This window comes from Vulpes lagopus, chromosome 7, assembly GCF_018345385.1.
Source record: "Vulpes lagopus strain Blue_001 chromosome 7, ASM1834538v1, whole genome shotgun sequence".
Taxonomy (NCBI): domain Eukaryota; kingdom Metazoa; phylum Chordata; class Mammalia; order Carnivora; family Canidae; genus Vulpes; species Vulpes lagopus.
In genome coordinates this window covers 115,698,667-115,724,297 of record NC_054830.1, presented here as the reverse complement: position 1 = coordinate 115,724,297, position 25,631 = coordinate 115,698,667, and the positions used below count along the sequence as shown (strand labels likewise).

Genomic DNA, 25,631 nt, shown 5'->3' with positions numbered 1-25,631 from the left:
TATTTGAAATAAGTAATGTGCCCTTGGTAGGAGTATTCATTTCTGCAAATGCTCAGAAATTATGCTTGATATGCCAATCTGAAATCATGAGTTTCTGTGAATGAGTTTTTGTTTTCCAATCTTTTTGGAAGTCTGCTTTAATACCATAAAATCAAATTCACAAGCAGTCTGTTTGACCTGGAATGGGCTTCCTTATCACCATGAAACCTAGCTACTGGGAACTTCATGTTAACACTTTGGTTCTGGTTGATCTTACAGCAGAATGCCCTCTTTTTTTTTTTAAAGATTTATTTTTATTTATTTACTTATGATAGACATAGAGAGAGAGAGAGGCAGAGGGAGAAAGAGGCTCCATGCACCGGGAACCCGACGTGGGATTCCATCCCGGGTCTCCAGGATTGCACGCTGGGCCAAAGGCAGGCGCGAAACCGCTGAGCCACCCAGGGATCCCCCAGAATGCCCTCTTTAAACACCTCTGCATGCACGTGTGTACACACACACACACAGAAACACACACACACACTTCCTCTTACCTAAGCAGGTGTCAATTTTTACCCCCTTATTAGATTGTTGGGCATTAATTGGGAGCTTAAGAGAATGTAAGGGAAAAAAGACAAGCTGGTGAAGAGATGTGTTGTTTTGAATAGAGTCAGGCACAATGACAAATGGGCTTCTGTTGCTATTGTTGTTACAGGCGGGATGCATGGACTGCTGGCCTGTTACATAACTAAAGACTTCCTTTTGCTTGTAAATGTCAAGATCAAACAGAGGTCAGTTTTAAATAGCTGACTGGGCGCTAATAAATGTGACTTTCTTGTCTAAGAAAAAGCCAGAATGCCTTGTCCCTTATGAATCATGGCTCTGCTGATAAAAGCAGGTGTCTTTTTGCATGGACATTTTCTTTAAAGGTTTCTCAGAGATGGCAAACCCACATTCACTTTCCTTAATTTCTGCAAGGAAATGAGGAAATTAGGTATATGCTTTATCAATTATTCATTTATTCATTCTGTAAATACTTATTAAGCTTGTACCGTGAGTAAGGCATTTTGCTAGGTCCTCCCACGTATGTTAGCACATGCATTTCTTCTGAAGGCCCTGGGGAATCTTATCCCCATCTTGCAAATGATGAAAGTTCTGTTGTGTGATTACAGCCCTCTCATCTGCTCTTTCTCTACATTCTTCCTTGGTAACCGGCCCTAAGGGTACACAATCTGCCCTCTTCATCATTAGTCTGGGTCTTTTTCATGAACCCAGACCTGAATATTCAACTGTCTACTAAAGAGCACCATCAAAGTTCTCAGTCAACTCACTCATGCCTTCAGATCTGTTTCTTCTCTCATATCACCTAACCCTGGGACAGGTTCCCCCAGCCACCCTGTGGCTCATATCAGAAATCTGTGCTGCTTTGATTCTTTCCTTTTCCTCATGCCACACATACAGTCAATAGCTAAGTACTATGGATGATGCCTATCAAAGAGTTCTTGAATCCGTTTTCTTTAATCTCTCTCTCTCCCACCACTGCCCTTGTTCAGGCCACCAACAGCAGAAGCTTTCATTATGGTTCTTATTTAATGGCTCCTCAATACTGCAGACAAAGGGAAGATTCCACAACACATATTTCTCCTTGGCTTAACTCCTAAATTAGTTATCTTTTACCATCAGGGTCAAATCTTACTGTTTAACAGGTGCTATAGTCATTGGTGGTCAGACCCCCTACTCCTTGCATCTCACTATTACATCACTTTCAATTCCTTGTATGTATCATATCCTCTCTTATCTCTTTCATTTAAGAAAAAACAAAAATCTTTGTTTCTGAGTCAAGTTTTATTTAATATATCCTTTTAACTCTGCTTTTGCCTAAAAATGCTCCCTTTATTTCCCCTCGCCCTCTTTCCCATTATCCACAATATCCCAACCAACTCCTGTTTTCAGATATTCAATTAGATACTGCTTCCTCAAAAAATGTGTTTCTTCTTCCTTCAGTTTTGGGTTAGATATCCTTCCTAGGTACTCTCATAATCCATTTCCCACTTCCCCACCAATTGTAATTATCCTACTATACCATATGCCTCACAGAAGAAGTTCAGACAGTGACTTCCCTGAGTCTCAAATCGAGTTTGAATCCATCCACTTGTGTCTCTGATGTCAAAGCTCATGCCCTTTCTAATACAGCAATTTGAGTTGACCTATGGGCATTGTGGAACCATTAAATGGGGCATATTCACATTTGCACTTAAGAAAATTCTGAGGGCAGCCCAGGTGGCTCAGCGATTTAGTGCTGCCTTCAGCAGACCCGGGATCGAGTCCCATGTCTGGCTCCCTGCATGGAGCCTGCTTCTCCCTCTGCCTGTGTCTCTGCCTCTCTCTCGTGCTCTGTGTCTCTCATGAATAAGTAAATAAAAATCTTAAAAGAAAATTCTGAGAGGACTAAGAAGACCATATCTGTGAGGAGATCAAAGCCAGGCACATCAGTGGGTAGGCTCCTGTAAAAATCTGGTTTGGAAATGATAAGTGCCTATCAGTTCTGAAGAGAAATAGAGACAAGAAATATTTAAGAGTTAGATTTAGTGATTAATTAATGGGAAAGTAGTATTCAAGATAGATCCCAATTTTTAGGTGACTTGATCAGTGGTTACCCCAATTATCTTATATTTGAATCATTAAGTATTAAAGGTGATCCATTTCCTTTGGAAGGCTCTATGGAGGCTCAATTTACCCCACATATGCTCTGGATTGTTTCCAAAGCCTCATAATTTGGATTTCCTCACTTAGGTCTTTTGAATACTGTAGCCCTCTGATATATCAGACCCTAATCCATGTGTTAGAAGTAGTTTTTTTTCCTCCTTGTTTTTCAGTCCCTAGGGCTTCAAGGGGAAAATTTTGGATGACCACGTGTTTTATGTATGAAGATCTCATTTATTAGCCTCAGGAACAGTTTAATGTTTAAACTGGGAGTTTTATAAATGCAAATCTCCTGCCATTATTAAATGGCTTTATAGTAACAGGGCAGTCCTTGTATTCTTCAGGGGATGTTCAAAGTCAAAACTATTTGTATAATAATACTAACATGTTATTGGCCTTTTCCACTATCATTCCTTAATAAGAAGAGGTTTCTCAGATTTTACACAGAAGATTGAACATAGAGCAGGTATGAGAATCCAGCTGACCTGTATTTAGTTAGATGTTGAGAAGATTTGAGGAGAAAGGGAAACCCTGGAGAGAAACTCAAAAAGAATGGCAGAAAGCATTTCCCCCAAGCCAGGGAGCAGAGTCAACTCTGAGTCTGACCAGCAGGGGGAGTCTATGCCCCGTTGCATGAAAGTGCTCTGAGAATGCGCTGGAACTTGGAAGGACTGGGTGTATTGTATCCTAGGCGGGAGACCTAGGCCACTAGTTGTTGGCTTTAATTTCTCTGAACTTGCTATTACTGCTTTTTCATTTTTACATCCAAACATTTGACCTTTATATCCAAGTCAATGATTAATTGCCTCACTTTTCACCATGTCTCATTTCTTTCTGATATTCTTATCTATTCATTAAACCCAGAGAGCTTTTTTGGAGATTAAAGAACTCTTAGGAATCTCTATGCCTGGAACTTTACATTTCAATTATCGATTGATATTTTGGCAAATATTTCTCTCTGTTTTCACTTAGAGCTTAAATTTTCCTTTACTACCCAGAGTCTCCTTTCCTGCAAAACTTGGGTGTGTTGTGGGTTGCATTGTGTCCCTTCCAAATCCAAATGTTGAAGTTCTAACTCCCAGTACCTCAGAACATGAGTTTATTTGGAAACAGGGTTGTTGTGGATATAATTTGTTAAGATGAGGACATAGTAGAGTAAGATGGGCCCCTAATCCAATATGGCTGGTGTCCTTTAAAGAAGTAAAAATTTAGACACAGATACACAGGAAGAAAGTCACATGAAGACAAAGACAGAGACCAGGGGTGATGTATCTACAAGCAAAGAATGCCAAAGACTGCAAGTAAAATCATGAGAAGCCAGAAGAGAGATATAGAAGAGATTCTTCATGGGGCACCTGGGTGGCTCAGTCGGTTAGGCAGCTGTCTTCGGCTCAGTCATGATCCCAGTGTCCTGGGATCAAGCCCTATATTGGACCCCCTGCTTAGCAAGGAGCCTGCTTCTCCCTCTCCCTTGCCCCTTGCCCCCTGCCCCTACTTGTGCTCTCTCCCACTCTCTGTTCTTTGTCTCTCAAATAAAAAAATAAAATCTTTAAAAAGAGACATTCTTCACACCACTTAGAAGGAATTAACCCTCCCAACTTTTTGATCTGGGGCCTCCAGTCTCCAGAAATGTAAGATAATACATTTATGATGTTTAAGCCACATAGTTTATGGTACTCTTTTATAGCAACCCTAGCAAACTAATACATGGTTAACTATGCTTCTAAATTATAGGCCTTTGGAGGTCTATTTTAAGATGTGCATGAACCTAGAAATGACTCAAAATAACTTTTTAAAGGCAGAAATAGTAATAAATGTAAAAGTCTGTTTTGTCTAGGATGGAGGTAGGATGAGCAATGTGTTGTTTGTTTTTAGCTGTAAAATTGAAATGAGACAGACCCAGTTCTGTGCACTAAATGTATCCTCAGACATCAGGGTTCTTGACCATTCCACAGGTAGAAAAGGTAGTTTTTAAAGTGCCTCTGTTATTTATTGCCAAAATATTTCATAGTTTTTAGTGCTAGTCTAAGTCAGCTTACAGAGCATTTTACACAAGGAAAGCCTTTGTTTATAAATGAAATCACTCTTTTCTCTGTAGTATAAGCTTCACAAGGTTTGTCAAGTACAGCTTTATTCAGTTTGTTTCTGAATGACACTAGAAACCTATCCTGCAGTATTATTTGCTGTGTGTATATGTGTGGGTTGTGTAGAAGATCTAGGAGAAAAGACAATGAGAAGAGATAAATATGAAAATTCACATTAATGGGGTGATTTTCATAATTGTACTTGGTGATGGACGGGGTGGATGATGAGAGAAAGAGAAGTTTTAAGTATATTTGTGGCTTATACATACTGTAGGTCATTCCATTTATTATGAGAAGGAAGTCTGGGGAACACATAAAAGTTGAAGAGTTCATTTTGAGTACATTAATTTTCAAATGCCTCATATACATTCAGGTGACAATATTAAGTAGGTTATTGGATATACATATATATCAGCTGAAGCTAAGTGGTTATATGTCACCCCCCAAAAATGTGAGCAACCCACATGTTTAAATTATGGCACCTAATGAGATCAGCTAGAGAATGAGTATAGACAAGGGAGAGAATTTGGGCCCAAGACCAAACTCTTAGGTTTCAATATTTAGAAATTGAAAGGAAAAGAAAAAATAGCTAAGGAAACTTAGAATCCAGAAGAAATCCAGAGAAGCATATGAAAAAGTGTTTGAAGAGGCATGGAGTATTCAGATGTCTATTTTACTGGGAGGTTGAATGAGATGACTAGAAAATTGTTCACTATGTTTGGTAAAATGAGGATCATAGGCAACCTTGATAAGCTCAGCGTTGGTAGATTAGTGGAGGGCAAAAGGCAATTGAAGAGAGATTAGGAGAGAAATATAATTCAGGGAAGTCCTCTTCCCAGCTCCTGGGAAATTTTTTTCCTGTAATGTGTGTGTGTGTGTGTGAAAGAGAGAGAGAGAGAGGACACCAAGGACTGTAAAGTGAGAGAATTCTGAGAATCTAATTTAAGACTAGGACATAGGGGTGCCTCTACTTCTTAGTTAAAAAAAGTTAATTCTCTCTTTAAGCCAAGTTTGCACTGGGTTTCTGTAACATAACTAAAATGGTTCTGACAAAAAGAGGAATTAGTGACATACCTGAAATTTACCCTGGTACACACCCTCCACCAAAAAAATACCCTCTAGCCTTTTTTTTTTTTTTTACAGAGGCCATGGAAGAAAAGGGAAAAGAAGTTTCCTAGAGGTCCGAAGCAGCCTCAAACACATCAGAAATGTTCACTCACTGCAGTCAGGATCGACTTTGCTATCACTAGCCAGTACAGTGTGGTATTTGCAATAGCTAGTGACAACTGTATGTTGTTTCCCCTTTTCCATTTTTTTTTTAAAGGGGGAGTATTTTATGATTGTCCTGGCTTTAGGGAGCGTATATTTTTTATTTAATCCTTAGACACTGTACCATGATGAGTCTCATCTGCATGTGATTCAGGGTGGAATACACATAATTTGGAGATCTAAATGCAGAGCTAGGTATAGGAACTTGATATGACTTTAGGTTATCTCCTTTTGGGGGAGGGGTGAGTACATTTTTGGATTCATGTAGAATAGATGCATCATATTATGCCAGAGCATTGTGGGAAATGCATATACTTATTGACTGTGGTATTATTGTGTTTAGCACCCAGAGGATGAACTTTAACTGGCCTCTGTTTTTGTGTCTACCTTTTCTGGAGAAATGTTTTTCCTGGCTCCAATCTTATAATCATTCTGTGGTTGTTAATCATAGTCAAGGGAATGATCATTTGGCACATGACCTAGGTTTTAGTAAAAAATTTTTTTCTAGTCACTTATGATATATTATTTTCCTGACCATAAAGACTACTCTCGGAAAACTCATATGAACTAAGATGGGCCAAATAGAGTCCTTTTTCAATTTGTTACCAGAGGACAAATTGTCTTACTTTTGAGGTCATGAACCTGGCAGGCTATAGGTAACATTTTTTCCCACTGTGTGAAGAAGCTTGTCTGTACCAGGAAATGATTAGGCCAACACATAGAAGCAGCACCAAGATACAGAAGTAAAAAGAGATAGAATATGACTTCTGAGTTTGCAGATCTAGCTGTGAGTAAAACAAAAATCTACTTCTGTCTCCCCAATTATACAAGCCAATATTTTTTTTCTTTTTAAAAAAAAGAGTGGGAATATTCTAAGAAAGTGACAACAGTGTAGGTAGGCAATTATTTTAAGAAAAGTCATTATTTGGGGCTGTCAATGGCTCTCTTTTGTTCATGGGAACTACTATTAACATGTTTATATATGAAATAGGATCAACCAGAAGTGGGGAGATAGATAATGCAGCAATGGATGGAGGGTGTGTGCAGAAATGATAGGGGTGAAGGCTTTGTGATCAAGGAGAGGTGCTTCAAAGACTACTGGAAGGGCTGGGCTTTGGTAGAAGAATATCTTCTCCATTTGTCTAATAAAGAATGCCTTCACCTCTAAGTAACAGGAATCCAAATAAAGTAATGTAATAAGGCCAGCATGGAACAATAAGTTTTAAGGTGGAGCGGTTCTAAGGTTGGTTAATTCAGTGGCTCAAGAATGTCACCAAGAACACAGGTATTACCCATCCTTTGCTCTTCCACCTCTGTGTGATATTTATAAGGTATCTGCAGCAATTTTAAGAATTATATTCAGTCAAAAGATACTGAGAAAAAGAGATGTACTTCCTCCTGTGTGTCTTAAAAAAAAAAAATCTAGTTAAATCCTTTTCCTGGGGCTCCAGGGGCCTCTCCTGGATTGCAGGCCCATGCTTAAAATAATCCTTTATACCTGGGAATGAGACCAACATGGCTGGCTTAGTTTAATTGTGATTCATTCCCAAGGACTAGACAAGGCCAAGCTCCCCTAAACACATGGCTGCTAGCTAATCCAAATTGGGTGCCTGGTAGCAAGGGATAAATAGGTAAACAACTGTTGGGAAATGAATTAGCAGTCTCTGCTGCAGTAAGGTTCAAACACTGGCCAGTGGGAAGGTGAGGGAGTAGCCATCTGGCAGCTTCTATTTTTTCAGTAAATTATTGATGAGGTGGTCATTTGGGGTGAAGGGTGGGATTAGAATTCTGAAGAGAAAAAAGGAAAAAAATGACGTTTGAGAAAAGAATAGAGAAAATATTATCTGAGAAAAGAGGAAAGGCAGTTTACAAAGAGAAAAATATAATGATAATTTGCTTTCAGGACAGTGAGATTCAACACTGAGATTTGTGTTCATTAATTTAAAATGGAAGCAGTCAGGGCACCTGGGTGGCTTAGTGGTTGAGCATCTGCCTTTGGCTCAGGGCATGATCCTGGGGTCCTGAGATCAAATCCCACATCAGGCTCCTGGCAAGGGGCCTACTTCTCCCTCTGCCTATGTCTCTGCCTCTCTGTCTGTGTCTCTCATGAATAAAATAAATAAAATCTTTTTAAAAATAAAATGAAATGAAAGTAGTCAATCCAATTTTGTTATTTTTTCTAATAGCAGTCCATGAAATGATGTAATGCTAATAATTCTCATGACCACTGAGAGCTAACTAGAAAGTTATTGTACTTTTATAGAGATGAAATTCATATCACATACAATTAACCATTTTGAAGGATGCAATTCAGCATCACTGAAGGGATTCACAGTGTTATGCAACTACCATTTCTCTCAAGTTTCAACACTTTTTCTTTACCCCAGAACACTTAGCACCTCACAACCTCTTCATACTACTCTGACAACCACAAATTTGCCTATTTGGGTTTACTATTCTGGATATTTTGTATGAAGAGAACCATACAATATGTGGCCTTTTTGTGTCTGGCTTCTTTCACTTAGCCTGATGTTTTTGTAGTTCATCCAAGTTATAGCAAATATCAGTACTTCATTCCTTTTAAGGTTGAATAATATTCATTATATGTATACGATGCAATTCCTTTATTCATTCATCTGTTGAGGGACGTTTGGCTTCCATTTTTAAGCTATTATGAAAAATGTTGCTATGAGAATTTATATACAAGTTTCTGGGTGGATAGATGCTTTCATTTCTTTTGGGTGCATACTGAGGAGTGGAATTGTTAAGTCATATGGTAATTTTAACTTTTTGATGAACCACCAAACTGTTTCCCGTAACAGCTGCACTATTTTGCACTCCTAATAGCAATGTACAGGTTCCTATTTCTCCATATTTTCACCAACACTTTTTATTTTTCATTTTTTTAAATTGTAGCCATCATGGTGGCCGTGAAGTGGAATTTCATTGTAGTTTTGAATTGCATTGACTAGTGCAATGCTCTTGAACTTCCTTCTTTATCTGTCTTTTTTCTTTTGGAATCAGGAAACATTTCCAATTTTAGTCTTACAGTTATTTTTTTTCTATTTATTAATTTAACATTTTTAAAAATTTAAATTCAATTTGCCAACATATAGTATAACACCCAGTGCTCATCCCATCAAGTGCCCTCTTCATTGCCCATCCCCCAGTTACCCCATCCTCCCACCCACCTCCCCTTCTGCAATCCTTTGTTTGTTTCCCAGAGTTAGGAGTCTCTCATGGTTTGTCTTCTTCTCTAATTTTTCCCACTCATTTCTGTTCCTTTCCCTTATAATTCCTTTCACTATTTCTTATATTTCCTGTATGAGTGAAACCATATGATGATTACTCAGCCATTAGAAGAGACAAATACCCACTGTTGGCTTCGATGTGGATGGAACTGAAGGGTATTATCCTGAGTGAAATAAGTCAATCAGAGAAGGACAATCATCATATGGTTTTATTCTTACCGTTATTAACCAAAATTACAAAAGTAGATTTATAAAGTCACACGTCAGTGAAGGAAGTGAAATGTATGATATCTTGAAAAATTGCAAAGAAATACACCCTGGGTGAAAAGTCTACAGTTAAACTGTGGTTGCACAATAAGCTATATTTATTACTGCATTTTCTCAGTAAGCTCTTCCTTATGTTTGTTAGACTGATTCACTCTCCTGTACATCAGTTGAGTTTTCTTACTCTTCCTTAACTCAGTTTTGATAATTTGTGTATTTCTAAGAATGTTTCCATTTCACCTGGATAATCTAATTTGGTGGCATCCCACTGTTCCTAGCATTTTTTCTTAATCTTTTTAATTTCTAGAAGGTTGATAGAAATGTCTCCACTTTTACTTTTCAGTTATTTTTGCCTTTTCTCTCTTTTTAAAAAAAAGTCAGTAAAGCTAAAGATTTGTCAACTTTGTGGATTATTTTCAAGAAACAACTTTTGGTTTCACAAATTCTATTGTTTTTCAATTCTCTATTTTGTTGATCTCTGCTTAGTCTTTATTATTCTTTCTATTGGCTTTGGGTTTAGACTGTTCTTTTTCTTCAAGGTGTTTAGTTAAATTGTTGATTTGACATTTCTTCTAAATGGAGGTGTTTTCAACTATAAATTTCCCTTTGGTACTGCTTTTGGTGCATCCCCTAAGTTTTGGTATGTTGTGTTCTTCTTTTCATTTGTCTCTAAGGACTTTCTAATTTCTCTTGTGATTTCTTCTCTGAGTCATTTATTCTTTTAAGAATGTGTTGTTTTATTTCTGTTCATCTTCAAGGTTTCCAGTTTTCCTTTTGTTATTGATTTCTAGCTTCATTCCATTCTTTTTGGAGAAGGTAGTTTTTTTTTTTTTAATCATTTTGATACTTTAAACAGATGGTCTAACATGTGGTCTATCCTGGAGAATGTTCCTTGTGCAATTGGGCAGAAGGAGTATTCTGCTGATGTTGGCTGAACTACCCTATATGTCTGTTAGGTTTACTTAGTTTGAAGTGTTGTTCAAGTCCATTTCCTTACTGATCTTCTGTCTAGATGTTCTATCCATTATTAAGAGTGGGGTATTGAGTTCCCTAACTACTCTATTACTTTTATTGCCACTAATTTTGCCCTTAAATTTTGTCGTTTTTTCATATATTTGTGTGAATGGGGTTCTTTTGTTTGGTACATGTATGTTTATAATTTTGATGAATTGACACTTTTATCAATATGTAATACCCTTCCTCATATTTGGTACTAATTTTGACTTAGCATCTATTTTGTCTGTCACTCTAACTCTCTTCTGGTTATTATTTACATGGAATATCTTATTTCATCTTTTCACTTTCCACCTATTTGTTTCTTTAAGTCTGAAGTCAGTCTCTTATAAGCAGCTTATAGTTGGATCATATTTTTTATCCGTTCGACAAGTCTGTCTTTTAATTGGTAAGTCTAAACCACTTATTTTTATTTATTTTTTTAAAAGACTGTATTTATTTTAGAGAGAGAGAGTGGGAGGAAGAGTATAGGGAGAGAGGGGCAAGCAAACTCCATGCTGAGCACAGAGCCTGACTTGGGGCTCAAGATCAGGAATCAAGATTATGAAATGAGCCAAAATCAAGAGTAGGAAGCTCACCAACTGAGCCACCCAGGAACCCCTAAACCATTGATTTTAAAGTACTGAGGATGAAATATGTACTTCTCCCATTTTGCTATTTGTTTTCTATATATCTTACATCGTTTTGTTCCTCAATTCTTCCAATGCTACAGCCTTTTGTGTTTGATTTTTCCCAGTATATCATTTTGATTACTTTGGTATTTTTGTATCTTTTTCAGTTATTTGCTTTTATAATGTGTATGTTAGTATGACTTGTAGTGTCTCATAGGTTCCTTAGGTATGTTCATTTCTCTTTATTCTTTTTTCTTTCTGCTCCTCAGACTGGAAAACCAGCTACTCTATCTAGTTTGCTGATTCTTCAAGTTTGCTGATTCTTTCATCTGCCTGCTTTTAAATTGTTCTAGTGAATTTTTCATTTTTAACTATTTTTCTTTTCAATTTCAGAATTTCTACTTGGTTTCTTTTTATAATTTCTATTACTTTATTCCTGTCTTCTATCTGCTTATAAGTCATTCTTCTGATTCCCTTTACTCCCCCCACCATGGTTTCTTTCAGCTCTCTGAGCATATTTAACATAGCTCCATTTAAAGTATTTTTCCAATAAGTCCAGAAGTACAATGCCTGAGTTTGTTCAGGTACAGTTTTAATCAAGATGTGTGTGTGTGTGTGTGTGTGTGTGTGTGTGTGTGTGTGTGTTTGGTAAATGCACTGTACTTTACTTTGTAAGCTTGGTAATTTTTTGCTGAGAACTAGACATTTTGAATACTGTTGTGTGATAACTCTGAAAATCAGATTCTTCTCTGAACTTTCCAACAGCAATAAAAGAATTGCTGTTGTTGCTTGTTGAGGACTGCAGCTGTATATTTATTTAATTTTCCAAAGATTATATTTCTTGTCACGCATGGTCACCAAAGTCTCCTGTTCCATTATTTCTGTAGTTAGCCAGATGACTTGACAGAGATTTCCCTGAATGCCAGTCTCTTTCTTCATCCAGTACTTTCCAGTAGATACTGCAGGTATTCTACTAGACCCCAGAGTTCTGAAATGGTTGCTTCTGATAGTTCTTGCCAGCTCAATAGTTATATAAGTGGAAGGACCTATTCCTGGAACTTCCTACTCTGCCATCTTCTGTGAAGTCTTGGTTGTTTTGCTTTAGCTGCTATCTTGAATACAATTATAAAATATATTAGTGCCCTTTACTGATTCCATCAATAAACTGTACAATGGATAAAATTTACCTTTCTTTAACTTTTAACTATATTACAGTACTTTTATAATGATCTTTTATTAAACATTGGGATAAATATTGAAAGTTGATCTTTCAAGTGGATTTACACAGCCTCAAAGGTATAATATGGAAGTTGCCTCTTTGTTTTATGTAATTCTTAAGACAAATATCATTTATACTTTTTAAGTCATTTCTTCCCTCCAAATTGTTAAAATCACAGGCATAAAAGAAAGGTATTTGCCTGTCAAAGAGTCAGAAGTAGAACATTAGCCTTCCAACATCATGTGAATCTATCTTCCAGCAAAAGTGGCTAATTAGGACCCATGGAAATTGGTCATTTAAAGAATAGCTATATTTCTACTCTCTTTTTGTAAGCAAGATACTAACACTAATTGAACTAAACTTGTTTTTATTCTCCCCAAAACAATTACTCTGTAAAACCAAGTAGTTATTATGAAAAAAAGAAAAGAAAGAAAAAAGAAGCAATGCCCAAGGTCCTTAGAGTTTTAAAATTCAGTTATGACATCTTGCATGGCTACCTTGGATTTCCTCTTACTTATTTTGATGCCTTTTTTTCTATCTCACAATTTGAACTTGAATTTGAATTTAGGCAGCATTCTTGAAAGCTTCCTGAATTGAAAATTAGACTTTAAAAAGTCCTAAACCCTCCATCAAAATAATGGAGTGAATTTAAAATAGCAACTAACATCTTGTGACTCAGCAATAGAGCACAGTCTTTCAGGCAGTTCTTAAATTAAAAACAAAACAAAATTCTGATGTGTAACTTTATTTTATTTAATTTTCCTCCCATCTCTTTTCTCTTCCATCCTTTTGGATTATCAGACTTATCTGATGGTTTATTTTCAAAGAGAGCTCAGAGAATATTGTCTTATGCTGATAAACAGTTTCCTCATTATAAAATGGAACACAACTAGAAATTTATTAGTTCTTGCTCCCAATTTATCCATATTTGGAAGAAAAAATAAGATCCCTTTGTCCTGCTATTGTGAGGTGATGACATATACATATGAGAATTAAGTTTAAAACTTAATAAATAGAATGATCTTAGCAAATATTGTTCCCAGCCAATTTGACTGTGTCTTGTGAGTTCTGACAGAATCCTCCACTCATCCTTCTGGGAAATTACAATCTAATTTGAACACATATGGCTAGAGAAATATCCTATAAAAATAGAGCAAAGTAGCAAGTAAAATCCTATTATGGGGCCAAGGTCCAAGTGGCAGTGAGTTGTAGGTTTAAGACTAAAACATAGATCTCTTGACTCCAAGCCAAGGTTTCTTAGAATAAAGCTAAGCTCGAGGTAAATATATCTGATTCAAAGGGGTGTTCAGATAGAGGTCCTTATAGAAAGAAAAGAAAAAGATGGTGTTGATGTTTATAAGAAAAAGAAGCAAGAGGGATGCCTGGTGGCTCAGTGGTTGAGCATCTGTCTTTGGCTCAGAGCATGATCCTGAGGTCTTGGGATTGAGTCCCACATCTCCCTCTATGTCTCTGCCTCTCTCTGTGCTTCTTATGAATAAAATAAAATCTTTTTTTTTTTTAAAGAAGCAAGATGTTAGGACAGACTTCTCAGATCTTAGAATAAAAGAAAATAAATTTATTTCAGGTAAATAGTTAAACATGCTAAGAAAGAATGCTGAATATCATGCAGTTAGCAGGGGAAAAAATCACAGGCCTCATCTTTGTAGGCAGCTTTAGAGTTAGGGTATGGATATAATATAGAACGCAGAGTTGGAGGCAGACAAATGTAAATTCAAATCCAACGTCTTCTTATTAGTTAAGGGCAAGCCAATTCATCTGTAAAAGCATCTAGTTTCCCATTCTTTACAATGGTGATAATTAACAAAAAATATAAACAAAACTCCTTATAGAGTCTTGAGCAATGAACTAAGGTAAGTATAGATAGTTTCCAGCAGAAAGCATGGTATGGTATAGCTACCAAATAAGTGTTAATGACTGGTGTTGTTCCATAGACTTTAATTATTTGTGGTCAAGAGCATGGGACTTTGGAATCAGACAGTGTATCAGTTGAATGCTTATGGTAGACAAGTAATGGAAAATTCAATTTCTAAACAAGGAAACTTATTAGCTTACTCTGTGTGAGTCTAAGGTAGGACATGCTTCAAGATTATTTGATAGTACATTTCAATAATGTTGTCCACTCTTCCATTCAGACTGTTGCTTCATCATATACTGGTTTCCTGGATGTTTATAGGATCACTACAGTAGCATTCATATCTGGTAGGTGAGACAGAATGCTCCAAATCATCAAAATTCCTCCTGTGGTGTGTGAAAGGTCCAAATTAGATAATTTCTTCTCATAGAATAACTGTGGCAAAAGAAAAGTCAGACTCTAATTTGGTTAGACTTGATTCCTTTTCTCTTTTTAAATTTATTTGAGAGAGAGAGAGAGAGAGAAAGTGATAGAGAGAGCACGAGCAAGGTGAGGGGTAGAGAGAGAAGCAGACTCCCCGCTGAACAGGGAGCCTAATCCTGGGCTCAATCCTAGGACTCTGGGATCATGACCTGAGCCGAAGGCTAACTCTTAACCTACTGAGCCACCCAGTCACCCCTAAACCTTGATTCCTGAACCAATCAGCAGCAAAGAGGATGGGATTTTCATGATTCTCAGGCCTCACTTTAGGAGCTGGGGTCAAATTTAGGTTTAGGGAATAAGACTCAATGTCCACTGCTGAAAGCTTGGATTCCAACACTCACTTGCTATCTCTTTGGGCAAGTTACGCAACTTTGCTGAAATTAATGAATTCCCTCATCTGCAAAATGGGTATGAAGCTGAATTGAGATAAATAAAAGTGAAAACAAAAGGTTCTGCAGAGAGCTTGATAGGTAATTAGTACCCAGTGAATTATTATTGTCATTATTGTTATTCACCTATATACTTTCATATTATGTAATAGTTCTAAAATTGCCTGCCTTTCTGGGTAAAGTGTGAGTTTTTTGAGCACATAAGCAATACCACTCTCATGTGTTACCTCTAAAGTTGTACATGTGATAAGCACTCGATATATTTTTTTAACAAATGAGTGAATAAGTGAATATCTTTTGAAAGGATGAATAAAAGCCTGAAAACAATAGAAGGTAGATTTCAAAGAAATACAACTAAATGGTGACTGACTGAGTGACAGGTCAGGTAGGATATGGGAACAAAATAGGCCAGTCTGAGAAAAACTGTATTTGAAAGGAAAAAATACCAGATCTAGAGAGGCCTTTTCCCTGAACACTAGAGAGGTCACAGGAAGTAAGTGAACCAAATACAATTTGAGTTTAGGGTAACTGGCTCAAAACCTCTGTGATGTCTTCAGATACTTTGTTGTATAATTTGATAAATAATAAATGTTTGAATAAAACCCCTATCAATACTTACTGTAACCTAGAGGAGGTAGGTAGAAGAAAGTATAAAAATAATAGGTACTAAGTACAGGATATGTTTCAAGCATTATTCTAAGTATTTTTCTTGCATAAACTCATGTAATCCTCAAAACAAACCTGTGAGGTAAGTACTATTTTTTACATCTCCACTCCTATTTACAGATTGGAAAATCAAGCCCAGAGGGACTGAGAAATTTGTCTAGATCCCAGAGATAGTAAGGAGGAAAATGAGATGTTTACCCGTAGGGTCTGACTCAAGAGTCTGTGTTTTTAGCCATTATACTATACTGTGGAATAAACTAGAAGAGTGCCTACAAAAACCAGGCTACATCTCTAAACTACTATGTACTCAAGAGTTAAATGCATCACCATCCAACAGGAGCACTACAGGTGTCCTGTGTCACAGCTGAAAGCTGTAGCCAACAGTTCATGACATATTTGTCCCCTCTGGCCCTCCACATTGTGCTTTTGTAATCTCCAGTGCATAACACAATGGCTGTGGAGAGTGCCAAGTAAACAACTAATTGTTAAGTGAATGAGTGTGAGGATGAGTGGATTTGGATCGATGCCAGCCTATATATGCTGTGCCCAACTTATTTCCGTGGAGACCAACCTCTTCATGCTTTCCCATTTGGTAAATTGTCCTTAAAAACTTGCTGTACTTTTCAAGATGAGACAGTATGCTTCACAACAATACTTGGAATAAAATGAAAGAGATACTTAAAGATAATTCATGCCTCCAAGGACACACTGGGAACTGGAATGAATACAAGGTGTGTGTCCCTTTCCAGAGACTCTTTTAGAATTGTTGCTGAGCTATAGAGAAAATGCACAATAAACTGTCTGAATGAAAGGAAATGCTAGTCCAGAGGCTCTCCAAGGGAGTTAAGGAACGAGGCATTATCAAACTACCCTTTGCTCAAGAGCAATCCACAAACAGTAAAACAAAGACTGTCATCTGTAGACATTTTCTGGTCATGGTTTGGCAGATGTGCCTTGGATCAGACTTTAACTTGAAATTCCTGCATTTCCCTTTAGCTGCTTATATGGTGAACATTCAGAGGACTCAGAATTTCTACTCTATAGGAAAGAGCTGTAGTCCCCCAAAAGTTAAGTTTCAAGAACAATTTATAAACTGCAATTCAGATTTCAGCTGCACAAATAAAGTACAATCTTAAAACATAAGAAAGATGGGTGTTGGGCTTGTTGCACTAAAAATCGCTCTGCCTGTTGTAACTATGTAGTTTCATCTCTTGCCCAGAAAGATCTTTATTAAAAAAATAAAATCAACCTTATTTCCTTATCTCTCTACACTAATCTTTGTCAGCTATGAGGGATATTCCAGAAGATATTTTCATGTTTAATAGATACCAGTGGTAGGCAATATATTTATTAATTAAACCTTTAAAAGGAGTTTTAAAATTTGTATGCCCTTACAAGAAATGTCTTTAGCTTGCAGCCTCTGAAGAAACAAAATCAAAACTGCTTGAGCAAGTTTCCTGGCTGGAGGGAAAACTGCAGACTCTGGACCAGAAGGAAGACAGTGGGGAACCATACCAAAAAATAGTTCTTGCAAAAGACCAGGTATGTTGTAGAAGAAAAAATAATCTTTATCTTAAAAGGCTATCTAAATTTATATGAATTGACAATACTGCAGTTCTTTCTGGCTGGGTTGGGAGTTCATATTTAAGTTCAAGATGGCAAATAATATTTGTGTTTGCTAAATATAATTGAATTCCCTGATGAATATTCACATACAAAAATTCATTTTGTGATTTTTTAAAAGTTTGTTTGATATGTATCCTTTTGAACCATATTAGCTAAATATTCTACTTAATTAGTAAGTGGCATTAACTATCCAGATGTTTCTTTGTTTTTAAGATTGAACTCAATCAAGGAATAGTTTATTTCTGTGTAGTAAAAGAAGGGAGCAGAAAATTTGTCATATGCTTTAATCAATTACAAGAGGTTATTAATCTCAGAATCTCTAGGCATTTATATAATTTTTTTTCTCGTTCAACTCAAAAGTGTTTGTATCTGCCTTTGGTATATATATGTTCACACAAAAACATATCCACATATTCTAAAGGCAGTTATAAAACCATTTGATCCTATATATGTATATACAAGGAGGGTTAGCATTCCCTTCAGTACATCAAGCAAACATTATCTTCCAACTAATTTTCTAAATCTTAACATATTTGTGTCCTTTGTTCTCGGGCTCTTCAATAAATTGGAAGAAAAATAGGAGTAGTAGCAAGGATTTCTCAATGACAATTTCAAAAGCATCTAGCCAAAATAGTGCTGCCATTCACAGGTTTTGAGAACTGGTATCTATTTATATCTGGAATACTTTGAATATGTAAAAGGACGAGTTATACTCTTTGTTTCTAAACTTTTCCCTTTTCAGCATATTGAGAAATTACAAGCTGAATTGAAAACTTCCCAGGAGCAACTTACAGCCCATGTGAGTGTTTTTCTCCTTTTTTTAATTCCTTAATTTATATCACAGTTTTCCTGGGAATGAACAGTAATTTTTCAGAAGTTGTTACTATTGTCTTTGTACTATAAACCAAATCACAAGGCTCTTTTTTACTCAGTATTTTTACTGTTTCTACAATGTTGCTTTCCCTCAGTAGAATTCTGATTTATACTGATGGTAAAAATTATAAAACCTATGTGTTATGTATAGCCATACAGTTTGATCAGGTACAAACAGGATAAGAGAACAAGAAACTAAGAGTAGAAAGACAAGAAAACCAGGCTCATTTAGTGAATGAGTGGAAGTGGAAAGGTTTGGCATGTCGAATACAGGCCTAGAGCAGTGCTACTTAAACTTCGGGGTATCAAGAATTACTCAGAAAACTTTTAAAAACAAATTGCCTGGAGATTTTGATTTCTGCAAAAGCTAGGGTGCAACCTGAGAATTTGTACTTCTGGATGATGCTAGATTTAGGTGATGCTGATGCTGCCAATTTTGGACATTTCAAGAATATATATATATATATATATATATATATATATATATATATATATATTCATTCTGCCCTAGTCTTGTGATTTTTAGACAGGTGACCATAAAAGATACAGAACTGCTCATTTATCCTGTAAGTACTCCCGAAAGAGACTCTATGAACTTCCAGGGTATATTTCATTGATTGACACTTTAGCCTATTTTCACTCAGAGAACAACTAATGAACACAAGATCCTTCCTTATGTGTTCACACATATAATCCAGTTGTCACCCTGGCTCTGTCCCTTCTCAAGGATCTAAACAATCCTGACACCTTACATGCCTTCTAGAAGACTCACACACTCACCTTCCTTTCAATGATTTCCTCTATCCCTACCTTGGGTGCTGGGGGATGACTTCTTGATTAAGAACATTGGCCAGGGGGATCCCTGGGTGGCGCAGCGGTTTGGCGCCTGCCTTTGGCCCAGGGCGCGATCCTGGAGACCCGGGGTCGAATCCCACATCAGGCTCCCGGTGCATGGAGCCTGCTTCTCCCTCTGCCTGTGTCTCTGCGTGTCTCTCTCTCTCTCTGTGACTATCATAAATAAATAAAAATTTAAAAAAAAAAAAGAACATTGGCCAGGGAGGCCTGGGTTGCTCAGCGGTTTGGCACCTGTCTTTGGCCCAGGGCATGATCCTGGAGACCCGAGATTGAGTTCCATGTGGGACTTCCTGCATGGAGCCTGCTTCTCTCTCTGCCTATGTCTCTCACTCTAAAACAAAACAAAACAAAACAAAACAAAAAAACAAACAAAACAAAAAACAAAACAAAACATAACATTGGCCAGTCATGTTAAACAGCCAATCTGAACAACAACAAAGATTATCTTATCTGAGATCTGAGGGGCTGCAGTCCAGAAGTGCTGCAGAAAAGACTGCAGAATAAATTCTGGTCATCATCCTTTTGATATTTGAAATAAACTAATCTGGATAAATCATGGTAACTGATTTTTTTTTCCTGGGATAGGGAAAAGCTAATCTGCTGTGGCAGTTAGCAGAGCTTTTAGCTCTGACTTCAGAATCTCTTTTGGCCTTATATGCTCAATTGACCAAGAGTGAAAATGATTAAGGCCTGCATTTGTGACATGGTGACATATTCAGACAGCAGTATATCTAATTAGCTTAGTATTCTATTGCAGATGCCTCCCTCCAGTCTCACCCCAGTCTGTCCTGAGGGTGCCAGATAATGACTATTGTCAGAGGATGTCTCCTCATGCCAGATTGATACCTATAGCCATTTGCCCAGGGTGGGTTTAGCTCAGAATTTTTTAAAGGACTGTTCACTATGGTTCTGATATTAGCTTCCAGCATCTCTTCATGAAAAGCTGATAGAAAAAAACAAAATAAAACATAGTCACAGATGCCTTCAGGAAATTCTTGTGGTGTCTCTTCCACTGCCTAGCTTCTGCAGATTCTACTCCTGTACCACACTGTTCCTGGTCCAGGCTTGTCTGAACTGGAATTGCTTTCTTGTATTAGTGTATTGATATCAACAAGAGATTTCTGCCATGTAACTGCTCAAAGTTTAGGTTTTAATATAGCAGTGTGATCATGAAAGCTTTACTTAACTCATCAAGAAGATTTAAATGAAAATATTAATAATAATGTTTCTTGAGAATAGATTCTGTATCTACTGTGTGGTAAGTGCTTCATATATTTTCTATTTTAAATCTCAAAACAATCCAAAAAGTGGGCATCATTTTTCAAGTAGGAAAACTGAATATTAGAGATTAGATCTCTTGTCACACGTCAGCTCTGCTCCATGCTTTTGCTACCACAATTTGCTACCTCTCCAAATTATATTCTCTACATGCCACTTCAGGCATCAAATGGTGTTTATAGAGGCTCTTTCTGCAAACTTTCTTCTCTTTTCACTCAGAGTGATTCATCAGTTCATAATCCTTCAACTCTCACTTCCATTCAAATAAAAACTCCCTCCGCCCCATCAAAGTCTATCTTAATCATCCCCTAATTACAGCTCCTTAATGGCGTAATGATAATTTCTTAAAATATGGTTTCTTGAAAATAACATTCCCAATGATGTTAATTCTGGGGGGAAAATGGGTGGTGCATTGGAAATGAAGTTAAGTTAGATGGGTTTAGTTACAACAGGATTTATCAGTGGATAATTTATCTCCAAGAAAGGATCATAGTATGTTGTTTTCCAAGGGTGTTTGATGAATGCACAGAGGTTTGGAGACTGCTAGCATATTGCATCAAGTTAAAGTACTATGCTTGCTAAATATAGCTTGAATATCTTGCTGACACCATAGGCTTAAATACATATACAAAGGGCATATACAAAGTCAAATTTATCATCTTCTACTCCTACTTCTTAAGTATGCCCCTCTTTTTGGATCCCCACCATTGTGAATAATATCACACTGCTGTTACTTATTATGTACACCCAAACTATCAAACAGTATTAAAATCCTACTTTTCTGCCTCCATTCCACATGTAGTTAGTAGTCAGGCTGTGAGAGTATGTTTCTAAAAGTTATCTCACTTCTGTGTCTTCTATTCCATCATACTGCCATATCCCTAACCCTTTTTGATCATCTTATGTCTTATTGCTACTGGCCCCAAATATTAACATATTCAAGTTTAGACGTTTCCACTGTCCCTGCACAACCCAAATCAAAATGTAGCCCTCTTGCTCTCCTATCATCAAGTCCTGTTTGCAGAGGAGAGAGTAAAACTCACGTGTGAAGATGCAGAGTGGGGGCAGAACTCGAAGGAAGGATGAAACCTACAGGTGTGGCAGAAAAGAAGTCTTCTGACCTTTGAAAAAGGTTTCCAAAGGACATCCCTACCCCCTCAACACCCTCTTCTTTCCCTACCCATTCTCTGCCTCCTGCTGACTAAGCTAATAAAACGGCTCTGCTGTCAATCTTTACATGTCCCGTGTCAGTTGATGCCCTGTGAATTTGCTCTCTGTGTTCTCATAGTCCAGACTATTCTTCCCTCTGTTCTTTATCCAAATAATTATTACTCTTCTTGCAAGACTCATAACAGGAATCAATCTCTTCCTTGGCCCTCAGATTACTTTCTCTGGGATCCTATAACCTTTTGTACATACATCTATTTTAGCTCAAAATACTACTTTTGATTGACATGATCTGTTCATATATCTACCCCCTACTAGACTTGAAGGTTCTTGAGGGCAATATCAAGAATGTGTGCCTGTATCTATTACCCCAAGCATAAGGGTAGGCACATTATAGTCACTCAATATATTTGCTACACTAAATTGAATGTTACTCTGATCATGTCATGTCATTTCTCCTGTTCCAAAGCCTAGAGTAAGACAATGGTTGCCCATTACTCCAGACTCTGGCAAAATAAATGCCATGGTCCATTACCCCTGACTATGGCATTTATTACACTGAAAATGACTCTCTGACCCCTTTTCCTGCCTCCTCTGTATCACACATCTGTGACTCCCAAGGACACCCACACATTCTTGCCCTGGGGACTATGTTCATGGTTTTCTTATACCTGGAATATCAGTCCCCACCAACGATTTTGATGAAGAATGCCAGATTTTTCCCATTCTTCATCAAGATTGTTCCTTCCAGGAAGTTTCTCCTGACCATCCAAACAGAAGTAATCTCTTTCTTTGGTACTTTCTTTCTTTCTCTCTTTTTTTGTATATATTTTTTATTGCAGTTTGATATGCCAACATATAGCAGAACACCCAGTGCTCATCCTGTCAAGTGCCCCCCTCAGTGCCCACACCTGTCACCCCAACCCCCCGCCCACTTCCATTTCCATCACCCCTTGTTTGTTTCCCAGAATTAGGTGTCTCTCATGTTCTGTCACCCTCACTGATATTTCCCACTCATTTTTTCTCCTTTCCCTTTTATTCCCTTTCACTATTTTTTATATTCCCCAAATGAATGAGACCATATAAAGTTTGTCCTTCTCCGATTGAGTTACTTCATTCAGCGTAATACCCTCCAGTTCTATCCACATTGAAGCAAATGGTGGGTATTTGTCGTTTCTAATGGCTGAGTAATATACAATTGTATACAGAGACCACAGCTTTTTTATCCATTCATCTGTCAATGGACACCGAGGCACATTCCACAGTTTGGCTATTGTGGACATTGCTGCTATAAACGTTGGGGTGCAGGCATCCTGCCATTTCACTGCATCTGTATCCTTGGGGTAAATCCCCAGCAGTGCAATTGCTGAGTCGTAGGGCAGTTCTATTTTTAACTTTTTGAGGAACATCCACATGTTTTCCAGTTCACATTCCTACCAGCAGGGCAAGAGGGTTCCCATTTCTCCACATCCTCTCCAACATTTGTTGTTTCCTGTCTGGTTAATTTTCACCATTCTCACTGGTGTGAGGTGGTATCTCAATGTGGTTTTGATTTGTATTTCCCTGATGGCCAGTGATGCGGAGCATTTTCTCATGTGCTTGTTGGCCATGACTATGTCTTCCTCTGTGAAATTTCTGTTCATGTTTTTTGGTCATTTCATGATTTGATTGTTTGTTTCTTTGCTGTTGAGTTTAATAAGTTCTTTATAGATCTTGGATACTAGCCCTTTATCTGATACGTCATTTGCAAGTATCTTCTCCCATTCTGTAGGTTGTCTTTCAGTTTTGTTGACTGTTTCTTTTGCTGTGCAAGAAGCTTTTTATCTTGATTAAGTCCCAATAGTTCATTTTTGCTTTTGTTTCCCTTGCCTTTATAGATTTATCTTGCAAGAAGTTGCTGTGGCCAAGTTCAGAAAGGGTGTTGCCCATGTTCTCTAGGATTTTGCTGGATTCTTGTCTCACATTTAGATCTTTCATCATTTTGAGTTTATTTTTGTGTATGGTGTAAGAGAATGGTCCAGTTTCATTCTTCTGCACACAGCTCTCCAATTTTCCCAGCACCATTTATTGAAGAGACTGTCCTTTTTCCACTGGATAGTCTTTCCTGCTTTGTCAAATATTAGTTGCCCATAGAATTGAGGGCCCATTTCTGGGTTCTTTATTCTGTTCCATTGATCTATGTGTCTGTTTTTGTACCAATACCATACTGTCTTGATGATCACAGCTTTGTAGTACAGCTTGAAATCTGGCATTGTGATGCCCCCAGCTCTGGCTTTTTTTTTCAATATTCCCCACCCAGCTATTCGGGGTCTTTTCTGAATCCACACAAATCTTAAGATGATTTGTTCCAACTCTGTGAAGAAACTCCACAGTATTTTCATAGGGATTGCATTAAATGTGTAAATTGCCCTGGGTAGCATTGAAATTTTCACAATATTAATTCTTTCAATCCATGAGGATGGAATATTTTTCCATCTCTTTGTGTCTTCCTCAATTTCTTTCAGAAGTGTTCTATAGTCTTTAGTGTATAGATCCTTTACCTCTTTGGTTGGGTTTATTCCTAGGTATCTTATGCTTTTGGGTGCAATTGTAAATGGGATTTACTCCTTAATTTCATTTCTTCAGTTTCATTGTTAGTGTATAGAAATGCCACTGATTTCTGGGCATTGATTTTGTATCCTGCCTCACTGCCAAATTGCTGTATGAGTTCTAGCAATCTTGGGGTGGACTCTTTTGGGTTTTCTGGTACAGTGTCATGTCATCTGCAAAGAGGAAGAGTTTGACTTCTTCTTTGCCAATTTGAATGACTTTTATTTCTTTTTGTTGCCTGATTGCTGAGGCTAGGACTTCTAGTACTATGCTGAATAGCAGTGGTGAGAGTGGACATCCCTGTCGTGTTCCTGATCTTAGGGGAAAGGCTCCTAGTGTTTCCCCATTGAGAATGATATTTGCTGTGGGCTTTTTGTAGATGCTGAGAAATATTCCCTCTATTCCTACCCTCTGAAGAGTTTTGATCAGGAATCGATGCTGTATTTTGTTAAATGTTTTCTCTGCATCTATTGAGAGGATCATATGGGTCTTGTTTTTTCTCTTGTTGATATGATCTATCACATTGATTACTTTATGAGTGTTGAACCAGCCTTGCATCCTGGGGATAAATCCCACTTGGTCATGGTGAATGATCTTCTTAATGTACTGTTGGATCCTATTGGCTAGTATCTTGTTGAGAATTTTTGCATCTGTATTCATCAGGGATATTGGTCTCTAATTCTCCTTTTTGGTGGAGGTCTTTGTCTGGTTTTGGAATTAAGGTGATGCTGGCCTCATAGAACAAGTTTGGAAGTATTCCATCCCTTTCTATCTTTCAGAACAGCTTTAGTAGAATAGGTATTGTTTCTTCTTTAAATGTTTGATAGAATTCCCCTGAGAAGCCATCTGGCCCCGGACTTTTGTGTCTTGGGAGATTTTTGATGACTGCTTCAGTTTCCTCACTGGTTATCAGCCTGTTCAGGTTTTCTATTTCTTCCTGTTCCTTTTTGGCTTGTGGTCTTCCAGAAACACATCCATTACTTCTAGATTGCCTAATTTTTTGGCATATAGCTGCTCATAATATGTTTTTAAAATCGTTTGTATTTCCTTGGTATTGGTTGTGATCTCTCCTTTTTCATTCATGATTTTATTAATTACAGTCTTTTCTCTTTTGTTTTTAATAAGGCTGGCTAATGGTTTATCTGTCTTATTAATTCTTTCAATGAACCAACTCCTGTTTTTGTTCTATTCTACAGTTCCTGTGGTCTCTATTTCATTGAGTTCTGCTCAAATCTTTATTAACTCTCTTCTTCTGCTGGATGTAGGTTTTATTTGCTGTTTTTCTCCAGTTCCTGTAGGTGCAAGGTTAGCTTGTGTACTTGAGTTTTTTCCAATTTTTTAAGGGGTGCTTGTATCACAATGTATTTCCTTCTCAGGACTGCTTTTGCTGTCTCTCAAAGATTTTGAAAGGTTGCATCTTCATTTTCATTAGTTTCTA

General features: G+C 37.3%; 1 protein-coding gene across 1 annotated transcript in view; it reads left to right on the top strand.

The window, feature by feature from the left end:
- Positions 1-25,631, top strand: part of CCDC192 (coiled-coil domain containing 192) — a 175,914-nt gene that overhangs the window by 5,903 nt on the left and 144,380 nt on the right. Inside the window, exons 3-4 of the mRNA XM_041762489.1 lie at positions 17,216-17,347; positions 18,174-18,230. Of these exons, the coding sequence (XP_041618423.1) occupies positions 17,216-17,347; positions 18,174-18,230 (189 nt within the window). The remainder of the gene's footprint in view (positions 1-17,215; positions 17,348-18,173; positions 18,231-25,631) is intronic.